Source organism: Zootoca vivipara, chromosome 14, assembly GCF_963506605.1.
Source record: "Zootoca vivipara chromosome 14, rZooViv1.1, whole genome shotgun sequence".
Taxonomy (NCBI): Eukaryota; Metazoa; Chordata; class Lepidosauria; order Squamata; family Lacertidae; genus Zootoca; species Zootoca vivipara.
Window position 1 is genome coordinate 8,546,301 of NC_083289.1, and position 12,644 is coordinate 8,558,944.

At 46.8% G+C, this 12,644-nt stretch overlaps 1 protein-coding gene across 1 annotated transcript in view; it reads left to right on the plus strand.

Moving 5' to 3' along the window:
* The first annotated feature begins 5,204 nt into the window (after window positions 1–5,204).
* The window catches only part of ARIH1 (ariadne RBR E3 ubiquitin protein ligase 1), a 52,126-nt gene continuing 44,686 nt past the window's right edge, over window positions 5,205–12,644 (plus strand). The window contains exon 1 of the mRNA XM_035118027.2: window positions 5,205–5,829. Within this exon, the coding sequence (XP_034973918.1) occupies window positions 5,446–5,829 (384 nt within the window). The 5' untranslated portion in view covers window positions 5,205–5,445. The remainder of the gene's footprint in view (window positions 5,830–12,644) is intronic.

The following is a 12,644-nucleotide window of genomic DNA, read 5'->3' on the forward strand; positions in this document are numbered from 1 at the left end:
TCAACATATTTATAAACGACTTGGATGATGGGCTTGAGGGCATCCTGAGCAAGTTTGCAGATGACACCAAATTGGGAGGGGTGTCTAATACCCCAGAGGACAGGATCACACTTCAAAATGACCTTAACAGGTTAGACAACTGGGCCAAAGCAAACAAGATGAATTTTAACAGGGAGAAATGTAAAGTACTACACTTGGGCAAAATAAAAAAATAAAAAATGAAAGGCACAAATACAGGATGGGTGACACTCGGCTTGAGAGCAGTACATGTGAAAAGGATCTAGGAGTCTTGGTAGACCAGGGGTCCCCAGATTTACCGACGTTTGGGCCGGTTCCCACCGCGCCGATCGCGTGGCGGGCCGGAGGACGGGGGAGCGCGTGCCTGTGCGGGCCGGCGGGCGGGGGAGTGCGGGCCGGCGGGCGGGGGAGTGCGCGTCCGTGCGCATGCGCACGGGCGCTTACTGGCGCGGCGGCACGCTTCCAGGGTGGAAAAAGCGCCGAAGATCCGTTGTGCTCATGCGTATGGGCCTCCCCCGACCCAGAAGTGCACCAGAAATGACCTCTTCCGGGTCGGGAGAGGCGCATACGCATGCGCACAAAGGATTTTCGGCGCTTTTTTCCCGACCCAGAAGAGCGCTGCCGCGCTGCGCGCCATAAGAGCGGGCGGCGGGCGGCGGGGGTCGCCGCGGGCCGGATTGGCAGGCCAATTGGGCCGCATCCGGCCCCCGGGCTGTAGTCTGGGGACCCCTGTGGTAGACCATAAATTGAGTCAGCAGTGTGATGTAGCAGCTAAAAAAACCAATGCAATTATGGGCTGCATCAATAGGAGTATAGCATCTAGATCAGTGTTTCTCAACCTTTTTTGGGCCACGGCACACTTGTTCCGTGAAAAAAATCACGAGGCACACCACCATTAAAAAAGTTAAAAAATTTAACTCTGTGCCGCCCTATATTATAATTATGACTGTAAGAAACACTTGCCAAATATTGCTTTCCGGCGGGTCAGTGTTGTGTATTGGCGGCCGCCAGGCTCGTTTGCACTGAGCTTTGGGAAAGAGGAGGAGAAATATTGCTTTCCGGTGGGTCAGTGTTGGTTATTGGCGGCCGCCAGGCACGTGACAATGCAAATCGCCCTTCTCGTCGCCGCACGTCGCGGCACACCAGCCAGCGTCTCACGGCACACTAGTGTGCCGCGGAACAGCGGTTGAGAAACGCTGATCTAGATCAAGGGAAGTAATAGTACCACTGTATTCTGCTCTGGTCAGACCTCACCTAGAATACTGTGTCCAGTTCTGGGCACCACAGTTCAAGAAGGATACTGACAAGCTGGAATGTGTCCAGAGGAGGACAGCCAAAATGGTCAAAGGCCTGGAAACGATGCCTTATGAGGAACGGCTTAGGGAGCTGGGTATGTTTAGCCTGGAGAAGAGAAGGTTAAGGGGCGATATGATAGCCATGTTCAAATATATAAAAGGATGTCATATAGAGGAGGGTGAAAGGTGGTTTTCTGCTGCTCCAGAGAAGCAGACACGGAGCAATGGATTCAAACTACAAGAAAGAAGATTCCACCTCAACATTAGGAATAACATCCTGACAGTAAGAGCTGTTCGGCAGTGGAATTAGGTGCCAATGAGTGTGGTGGAGTCTCCTTCTTTGGAGGTCTTTAAGCGGAGGCTTGACAGCCATCTGTCAGGAATGCTTTGATGGTGTTTCCTGCTTGGCAGGGGGTTGGACTGGATGGCCCTTGTGGTCTCTTCCAACTCTATGATTCTAATAAAAATGATGGAGTGGACCCAAATGCAGACCACAGAGCTTAGAGCAGGGGTTCCCAACAAAATTTTCTCGAGGGCCCCTCATCGAGCCGCTATTGTGACAAGGACCCCCATTAATTCCTAATCCTAAATCTAATTCCTAATTTCTAATCTAATTTTTCCAGTAAGCTTAACACTGATCTTGGAAGGGTTAGGTTCAAGGGACGCCGACGATTTAGGTTAAATGGACACTGACAAGATCGGTTCGAGAGTCGCTGACTTACTTGCTTGAACATCTAATGCATTATCTTCCTCTTCATCTGTAGGCCTTTGTCGTTTTAACGAACCACTTTTTAACCAACGGTCCATTTTTAACTACGCGAACTGTAGCTTCCGCGAAAAACAACGCTTTGTTTACAAACACTACTGTTTTGCAAAGAGGCAGCGCGTGCCAGGGAGGAGGGAGGGGAATGGAGAAGACAGGGTACCTGCGCAGTAGCGCACAAATGAAGCCGACGCATGCAAAGCATCTTGGGGAGGTGAGCGTTAGTAGAATACGCGCGTTGCTTCTTTGCAAAACAGTAGTGTTTGTAAAGCGCCACCTAACGGCATACAGCAGAACTACTGCCTCTATCTAATTCTAGTTTTGCGCTAGACTCTGCTCATGCAGGAAGTGGCCAAAACAAAAAATCTGTTATCATACGAAATATATTTAATATATTTTTTATTCTAATAGCATCTTGCGGACCCCTCTGGCATAGACCACCTGTTGGGAACCACTGGCTTAGAGGAAGCTGTCTGAGGCTGAACTCTCATGAGTGAAGCTGTCACCAATAAGAGAGTTACTCTGAGCATGTGCTGGGTACTTTGCTTTACTAGTGAGTAGCAAAAGCCAGTCCTCGAAAAGTGAGGATTAGAGAAAACAGCACTTCCCAGGTCAGACGTTTCCAGGTCACTGGTTTCTCAGTGGACCTGTGTGTTAGTATTGCTTTTTTAAAGACCTTAATTGCTGTCAAGCCACAAGATGCATTCTCTCACAGTCCACACAGAACATGCTCACTGCTTTTCCTTGTTCTGTCTTCTTGATTCATACTTCTTGCCCTGTATTTATCTACAGTGCACGGCTTGTTTTCTTCATTTTTAAAAAAGCAAGAATCTTTTAATAGCAGTTAGCAATTGGCCCTCAAAGTGTGTGTTGTTGGGAAGGGCAATCACATGAACTTAGTCAGACAACCTGATGACTACCGGTATGAATGTTTTGCTCCATGCTGTCTTACAAGAAATTTTTAGCAGATTAGATTTTTTTAAAAGCAGCCCTAGTGATAGAATACCCTCTTCTCCTGACAGGCTTGTCTGGTTGCAGACCTTTCAGCACCAGAGAAAGACCATTTTTATTTATAGCTAAAGTTTCCTGGATCTAGAACTTGGCACTATTCTCCTATGCTGGATTAAGGCTGGTTCTCTGCTCATTTTATGTTGTTTCTGTGCTAGTTTTTACAAGGATATTGACTTGCTTTTCTGCTGATTTCAGTTTTATTTTTATGTATTAATGTACTTGAAGTATGCATTTGTGATGTGGCTTGATTGTGCTTTTATACAGTGTTGTAAACTGCTTAGATGACTGTGCAGAATGAGCAATATAAAAATAAGTGGTGTGCATGTCTACTGAGAAGGAAATGCCACTGGGTCTCATACCAAAAAGCCTAACTTCACATATACAGTATGTTGGAAAAGATGAGTCTCAAAATCTAATCGTTGGAAACAAAGGGGTTGCTTGGAATGGGGTGATGCTTTGTATGCTATTCATCAATGTTTGTGTTTGGTATCATTTTCTCTTCAGTTTTGATTCAGTTATTTAATCAGGACATTTTTTTTGAAATGCTCTACACGATGAATATAGATTTTTTGTTGTTGTTTAGTCGTTTAGTCGTGTCCGACTCTTCGTGACCCCATGGACCATAGCACGCCAGGCACTCCTGTCTTGCACTGCCTCCCGTAGTTTGGTCAAACTCATGTTCGTAGCTTCGAGAACACTGTCCAACCATCTTGTCCTCTGTCGTCCCCTTCTCCTAGTGCCCTCAATCTTTCCCAACATCAGGGTCTTTTCCAAGGATTCTTCTCTTCTCATGAGGTGGCCAAAGTATTGGAGCCTCAGCTTCACGATCTGTCCTTCCAGGGAGCACTCAGGGCTGATTTCCTTAAGAATGGATAGGTTTGATCTTCTTGCAGTCCATGGGACTCTCAAGAGTCTCCTCCAGCACCATAAATTTTTATTGGTGCTTAATACTGACATAACGATTATGGAAAAGCGGCATACAAATAAAACATGAGGTGAAAGGGCTCCTCCACACAGTACAGTTACATACATTGTAGAATTTGCAATTGCTATAAATGTTGTGGCGGTTGCCCACTTCTGTAGATTTAGACCAGTGATGGCCAAACTTGGCCCTCCAGTTGTTTTGGGACTACAACTCCCATCATCCCTAGCTAACAGGACCAGTGGTCAGGCATGATGGGAATTGTAGTCCCAAAGCAGCTGGAGGGCAAAGTTTGGCCATCACTGATTTATACAAATCCATAGAAGATGCAGCTGCCCATGCCATGGCGGCCTGCCTGTGAATGTTATTGTTATTGAATGTTATTGAATGTTATTGAATGTTATTGTGGAGCAATGCATCCAATGTATTGTGGAGCAATGCATCCAAAATATGTTTATTGTCGGTGGGATTTTATTTTACTGAAATGGATGTCAGGTGTTTTATGGGGAGCAATTCACACATGGCATCTAACACAAACCATGAAGATACTGAGGAAATACTACCGGGTATGGCATGCACTTTCCAAAATGAAATTACAGGGAACCAGCCAGAAGGCCTTTTTCGGTGGCCACACCTTGTACTGTGACCATCCTGCAGATGGCCAAGAGTTAAGACAACTATACAATTTTTCGCAGGCGTCTGAAGACAGCCCTGTTTGGGGAAGCTTGCACTGCTTGATGCCGTATTTTGTTGTAAGCCGACCAAAGAAGCTGGGGCAGTCTAGTCAGATGCGCGGGGTATGAGAAATTGTTATTCTTATCTAGCAAACTCTTTGCCACAAACCGCGCGGAACTTGCGCCCTAACCTCTTTTGCCACACCCAAGATGGAGGTGCCCAACCACTCCCTTTCTGAAGGGGAGCAAAGAGTAAGGAAACCTCTCCCGCTCAGAAAATGGCCGCCGCAGTGGAGACTCCCTTTTATTGTTTCACGCGCGTGGCCACACTCAATATGGCCGTCACCACGGGCCACCAGCCTTTTCTCTCCTCAGAAAAGCGTCAGCGCGCCGGTCTTAAAAAGAGAAAAAGGGCGGGGCTTGTCGCCTCTCTTCCCCACCCCACTCTTTCTGGCCCGGCCCGCCACGCCGGCGACGTCATGCGACGCGGGGTTGCGCCCCGCCGCTGGCTGCGTGCGTGCGTGTGCGTGCGTCGAGGTGACGGAGCGGGCCGGACGCGTCCCTTTGTTGGCTCAGCGGCGCCTGTGAGGAGAAGCAGCAGCAGCAGCAGCGGGCAGAAGCAACAGCGGCGGGTGTTTGTTATCGGTCCGCCGAAGGGAGGCGGCCAGGCCGGAGCCTTCGAGTCCGTCCGTCCCCCCGGCGGCCCGCTGGGGCCGGCCCCGCTCCGCGCCGTCTCTCCCCGCCGCCGCCGCCTCAGCCGCCATGGACTCGGACGAAGGCTACAACTACGAGTTCGACGAGGACGAGGAGTGCAGCGAGGACAGCGGCGCCGAGGAGGATGAGGACGAGCCCGACGACGAGGACGAGCCCGACGATGACAACCTGGACCTGGGCGAGGTGGAGCTGGTGGAGCCCGGGCTGGGCGTGGGCGGCGAGCGCGACGGGCTGCTGTGCGGCGAGACGGGAGGCCTGGGCCCCGGCGGCGGGAGCGGCGGAGGCCTGGGCAGCAGCGGCCTGGGCGGGCCGGGCCCCGGCGGAGGGCTGGGCCACGAGCAGGAGGAGGATTACCGCTACGAGGTCCTGACGGCCGAGCAGATCCTGCAGCACATGGTGGAGTGCATCCGAGAGGTCAACGAGGTCATCCAGGTGCGCGCGCGGAGCCCGGCCCGGTCCAACTGGCTCGAGGGGGCCGGCTTGGCTTGCACGCGGCGGGTGGCGGCTGTGGAGGAGGAGGAGGTGGAGAGGAGCGGAGCAGCCGCGGCTGGAGGAAGCTCGGGGTGGGGGGAGGGAAGGGGTGGGCGCTGCTCGTGCAGGAATGCGGGCTGTGGAGGGCCAGGAGGATCGGCCGCGGCCTGCTCCAGCCACGCCTTCGCACAAGCACTTCGCCCAGCCAGCGAGCTGTTTGGGAGGCCCTTGCTTTTTCTCCCTCGTCCTCCCTCCCGATAAGCTCTTATTTCTGCCTCTTGGCAGGGGCGAAGCGGAGTGGGGAGCACGATGAATGAGTAGCAATGGCTCGGGGTTCCGTTGTCTTGTTGCGATGGGTGGAAGGAGGGGTGTATGTGCTCAAGCGGGTGTTGCCGGCTGTGTCAGTGTGTGCGCGCTCAGGGTTTTCAGTGAACCTGGCGTGGCAACCGGAGGGGCAGCCGAATGGGCCTTGCTGCGTTAGAAACAGCGGCTTTGTGGAACCAACAAAATAGCCTCAGCTTATAGGAGCTGGAGTTCCCAGATGCATAAAGCATTGTTCCCAGTTGGAAGAAAGAGAGGCGGTTATATACACACACTCTTTCTTGTAAGCAGTGGAGGGTGACTAATAGCCATGAAATGCATGGCCTGTGACAATTCTCTATGGACCTTAAATGTGTATATTCCATCCCTATTATCATCAGAAATAATCGATGTTAACACAGTGTGCCCCTATGATCCCTAGCCATCTTTTTAAAGGATTCTGGACTGCACCCAGGGATTGGCACCCTGGCCCAAGAATTGAGTCCCAAAAATCCCTCTGGATTGTGCTGTACAGCTTTTCAGTATTGCAAAATAAAAGCAACAACAGGGCAGGGTGTAGAGTGTGTGTAGAGTGGTGTAGGTCTGGAGTTTTTAGGTACTGTTGTGGCCTAGTGAGCTGTATAGTTTCAGATATTCTTTAGTCTGCACCCACATGTTTAGAAACACTTGTTCATGTTGCACTTTTTGCAGGTTCCACAGATACTAGAACTTTATCAGAGCTGGGGTTAATCATACTTCAAGTAGTTGCATTGAAATTGATGGACACAACTAGCTTCAGTATTAATTTCAGTGGGTTTGTGCTGGATAGTTGCCAGGTCTGCTAGTAGGGGGATGAGCCTTCCAACTGCCAAGGGGTCTCATTTGTCTGATATAATGCTTTTTGGCTACAGTAAAATATGATTTTGGGGGCAGGGAGATGCCGCTATAATATTTTAGGGTTGTGTGTGTTAAAATTCCACTTGTGTAAAATAAATTGTGTTTTGATTTTTGTGAAAAAAATTATTCCTGATATTGGTCATGAAGGTAGATGGTCGTTAAATCTTTTTAGTTCTAACCAATCCATTCATATTAGGCATCTTTACATGTTGCTGTCTTGAAGATTGCTGGTTCTTCAGGACTAGGAAAATCTCAGGTGTCTAGTTGTTAATGCTTTTATCTGGGTATTTTCCTGTGCTTTTCAGTCCTCAAGTTGAGATACAGTTGCCTAGGGATTGGAAATGTGGAAATGTGTGCCCCCCTCCTTACACAGACAATAACTATTAAGGTAGACAGGCAGGCAGTATTCTGTTAGCATCTTCACCATCATGAACTTACAACCATATTTAATAGTTTGCCTTTAGATAATATACTAGAATAAAACATAAGTGCTCCCCTACACATACTGATCTTGCTGAAAAGTCATTAATGATTCCTGCAAAGTATCATTTGACTTATTCAGGAAAGTTAATAACATATTAACATGATTAAGGAGCACTCTGTCTTATATACTAAGGAAGGTATTAAGCTATGGAAGTTTTGGTTCTAATTTTGTTTAGTTCAAGCTGCTTTTCTTGTTTGGCAACCATGTTACTTCTGGTTGGTAGGAATAATTGCCCTCCCTTGTCTCACAGGTTAGTTGCCATAGCAGGGGGTAGGCAATCAGTGGCTTACATAAAACTCTTTGAAAACTTCTTCCTTCAGCAGCTCCTTTGTTTGGATCAAATAGGAGAGGAAGTTGCTTTGACGATAAAAGTGCAGGCATCCTCACTTTGCATGGTGTTCACGTTTGCCAAACTTGGATCTACCATGGGAGATAAGTTGCATGGTACCCTGACTGATTTTGGCCCCATCTGTACCATACATTTAAAGCAGTACCACTTTAGAGAGTCATCACTTCCCCTGAGAATCCTGGGAAGTGTATTTTGTTACGAGTGCTGAGAGTTGGTATTCCCCAGTATTCCCCTCACAGAGCTTCAGTTCTCACAGGAGTCAATCCCTCTTCCCAGGGTCCCCCAACAGCTTCTCAGCAACAAATGACAGTTCCCAGCATTCTTTGTGTAAATCCATTATTCTTTAATGTGATATACCTTATAGAGTACCTTAAATGTATAGTGCAGATGGGACCTTTGTTTTACTGCATGTGTGTGTTCTAACCATTTTCTAGAAAATACTTTGCTAAATCAAAGTCTCCTGTCCTTTGAGGGGAAAAGAGATGTAGTACTGGTATATCTGTCTCGGCAGGTGGAAAAAGCAGTAGGAGAGGGGGGCAGCATTCTAACATTTATTTTAACTGTGATGAGACAGGAGAGAAGCTAGGATTGGAAAATGCATTCAGATGATCCAGAGAGGCTCTTACTGCCATTCTTCTACATTTTGATATCACAGTGATTTGGCCCTAAACACGATTAAAGAGAAGGGGCAGTGCTTTTTTCCTGGGAAGGATGCAGGGATACACATACCCCTAAACATTTTATGAATCTAAGTTTGGCCTCATTGAGGGGCAGTATTTCAATATGAGTAGGAAAATGAGAGTACCCCTAACCATTTTTTAAAGAAAAAAAGCATTGGAAAGGGGTAACCGTGAACCTATTTGGGGTCCTGGAGGGGGTCATTGTGGCCAGAGATTGCTCTCCTATTCCCAACAGAAGACCTGCATGTCATTTTTATATTGGGCGTGGAACTCTCAGCTTCCAGCCCTAAATCTATAGAGGCAGTGTTTTGGTTAGACTGAAAGCAAACTGAACCCAAACTTTTTAAAGGGCCTTCACTGATGTGGTGAGAAGAATGTGAGAGGTAGTGTACTTTGCCCTGTAGATTCCAGCTGCTGTGTCATTATCTGTTTTTCTTACCCACCCTGACTGTTTGCAGCCTGACAGTTTGCACTTTAAATACAACAAAGTTTTGCTTAACAGGGAGGGCTGCAATAGATTCTGACTACACAGCAAGTAGGAAAATACTTGTGAAGTAACTTGTAGCACTATTTGTGTACTTTTTGTTTGAAGTCATGTTGGCTACTTCACATTAGTAGTGAAACTCTCTTGCTTTTTGGGAACCTTCAGCCTTAAGGTTTAGTCCTTTGGTGATTTTTTTTAAGGCAAGATAAAAAATGGCTGCAGTCAGATTTCAAATTGCAAGGGTTGGGTGGTTGTTATTGCAGAGTGAGTAACAGTGGGTGTGGATGGATTGTGTTCTGCTTCAATTTTGTTCAAGTAGACCCTGATCTCAAGCTTATCTCTCCTTAATCTGTAGTGTGAGATATGTAAGAAGTGTGTATCTTTGTATCTTTGTGTCTGACACTTCAAGGTCAAACATAAGATTGGAGTTTTATTCAGGGAGCAAATGTGCTTGGTCAACTTGATCTCCAGTCCCAGCCTGCTGCTGTTGGGTTATATGATCGGCTTCCCAGCTCTTGCTCCTCAGGTATTCAGTTTTTGTGAGGCTGAGCTAGCACATGCTTTTTACTTGCTTAACACACTTCTACCTTGGGACATATTGAAGTTGTCTTCAATATATTATCCAGCAAACAGAAACTTTAGAATGAATGCCTTCTGGGTTGTTGGTTTTGTGTGTGTGACAGACACAGGAATGACTTAAAGGTAAAGGGACCCCTGACCATTAGATCCAGTCGTGACCGACTCTGGGGTTGCGGCACTCATCTCGCATTATTGGCTGAGGGAGCCAGCGTACAGCTTCCAGATCATGACTAAGCCGCTTCTGGCGAACCAGAGCAGCACACAGAAACACCGTTTATCTTCCTGCTGTAGCGGTACCTATTTATCTACTTGCACTTTGAAGTGCTTTTGAACTGCTAGGTTGGCAGGAGCTGGGATCGAACAACGGGAGCTCACCCCATCGCGGGGATTCGAACTGCCGACCTGATCAGCAAGCCCTAGGCTCAGTGGTTTAACCCACAGCGCCACCCGTGTCTTACTAGGAATGACTTACCACCCTGGAATGAGGTGGGGTTACTTGTTCAGTCTCAAAATCTGCATCAAAAGTCTATAATGAGCAGGAGGGAGCAGTTCAACTAACTTATATAACATCACATGTTCATGTTTACATATTACTTTCGCAAGCATGCTGAATGCTAAGTTATCATTAGTTACTTTGCTGAATTCTTATCCAGGCACCATTGTTCTCAAATGTGAGTTATTTATTGAAAAGTCCTGAAATGTGCTTTGGAAATTATCAGAACATTATTGTGTTGCTACTTGTGTTTCTGAATCTGAGGTGCTTCAGTCCACTTAACACAAGATATTTTTGTTTTTGGAAAAAATACCAGAATACAGAATACCAAGCTAGTGTCAGACAGAAGTAAATGCATGTGTTGGTATTTGTTCTTATGCAAGTGAAAACTAATCCTTTCCTAATTGTTGATTGCTTGTATTTTAAAGGTTAAGTGCACAGACCTAACATTCCTTGAAAATTGAAGCCAATAAACATTATTTCCCTTAGGCTTTGAGCAGAGGGTTAGAGAAGAGAGGGGAAGTTGAACATTAAATGCATTAAATGACTTACCAGTTACCACATAAAATGCTACTTGGTACGTTATGAAATAATAAAATTAACACATTTTGATTCTGACAATAATCAGGTATATTTTTGCTACAAGAGATGGAACTACAAGCTGCTACAGTCTAAAGTAACTAAGCATATCCCCATGACCATGAAGAAATAAATTCATTTTTTAGAGACAACTCAAATGAATGAATACAAGTAGGCTTCTGAATAGCTTCTTGCCTAATGATAAGAAATGCACACAAGCTCTTCTAATAGAAAGATTTGATCTATTTTTTTTTACTTTGGGACTAGTGATGTTGTATAAAATTGTTATGTTGAGAGTCAGGCTTGCAGCTTGCTTGCAATACTTCCCTATAAAGCAGCTAATACTGTTTCTTTGTTCATTGTCATTGGATAGTTTTTCTTCACTTTTTCCATATGGGACTTTGCATGGAAGAAGAGAATACTACTTAAAGTTCTTAAACTTTTGAGTGTTATGCCTCAATATGTGTAGTAGGATAGAGGTTTTTGCACATAGATACGTGTTTGCATTAGTGAGAACTCACACAAATACCTGTTGGACACATGTTCTGGCTTATTCCAGAAGGGAGGGAAGAGAATTGACAAACACCCAGACTTCGTCCAAGAACAGTTCTGGAACTGCTGCTTCGTCAACATCTCCTTGTTTTCTCCCTTTTATGGGCAGCCCTACAAACCGAGTCCAGTTTCTGTTGTGTTCTCTGCCTCCTTACTTGTGAGGAAACTGTGGCCCCTGGCTTGAGGAATACTTTGTTCCCTTTGTCCTGAGGTCAGCTGCTAGGAAGACACAGCTACCCATGGCCTCTTTAGCAACATTGATGCTTGTTTGTTTTCTCCTTTCTCTCCCCCAAATTTCCTTAACCCTCTTCTCTCACTTTGGACTCCATTCTTGTCCAGTGGGCTTGTGCCACAAATTGAAGTAACAGAATCCATGTGTTTAGCTATCTTAATTATCATATTGCATCTGGAATGGGTTATGGCAGTGGTTTTCAACCAGTGTGCCATGGCACCCTGGGGTGCCCTGAATTATGGTCATGGGTGCCATAGACAACACTGGCCTCTGTCCTTTGCGCTCGCACTCCCTCCCTCCTCTTATGCCCTCTCGCATCTCTGCCTTCTGAAGGTTTGTGCAGCTGTTTGATGCAGCAGCCTTGGCTACTAGCTCCCCAAGTGAATGGTGCTTCTGGGGCTGGCCAGGGGGTACTTTCCATGTCCCTGTGGAGCAGTGTGAGGAGGCACCTATCTTTGGGGCAGGGGAGGGGGCAGCTCAGAGACAAGGGATGGCAACAGTGGCTACCCAGAGGACTCTCAAGGAGGGAGGAGAGAAGGCTGAGGGAACACTCCTTAAGGGAGGGTGAGTGGCTACCAGCTCTGCAGGCAAGGGGTGACATAACTGGGCTCCTGATCCCCACAGGGTGCTGCGGAAAGAATGTAGTTGGTCAAGGGATTTGTCAACCCAAAAAGATTGAAAACCTCTGGGTTATGGCACGCTAGCATGCTTTGGAACAGTTATTACATCATGTGATAAATATGATTCTTAAGACCCAAGGAAAGTCAGCATGAAGGTAAAATCTGAAAAAAAGATAAATGTGAGGCCTAGTTCAGGAGCACACTGCCTCCAACAGTCGAAGTAAAGCATATAACCCACATGGTTAGGAGTCCCTGATAGCCCCATCCTCAAGGAGGATTATTATTGGCCAAGGGAGCCGGCGTATAGCTTCCAGGTCATGTGGCCAGCATGACAAAGCCGCTTCTGGCAAACCAGAGCAGCACATGGAAACGCCGTTTACCTTCCTGCTGTAGCGGTTCCTATTTATCTACAGTGGAACCTCGGTTTATGAACACCTCGGTTTATGAATTTTCGGTTTATGAACACCGCAGACCCATCCGGAACGGATTAATTCACTTTCCATTACTTTTAATGGGACAGTTCGCTT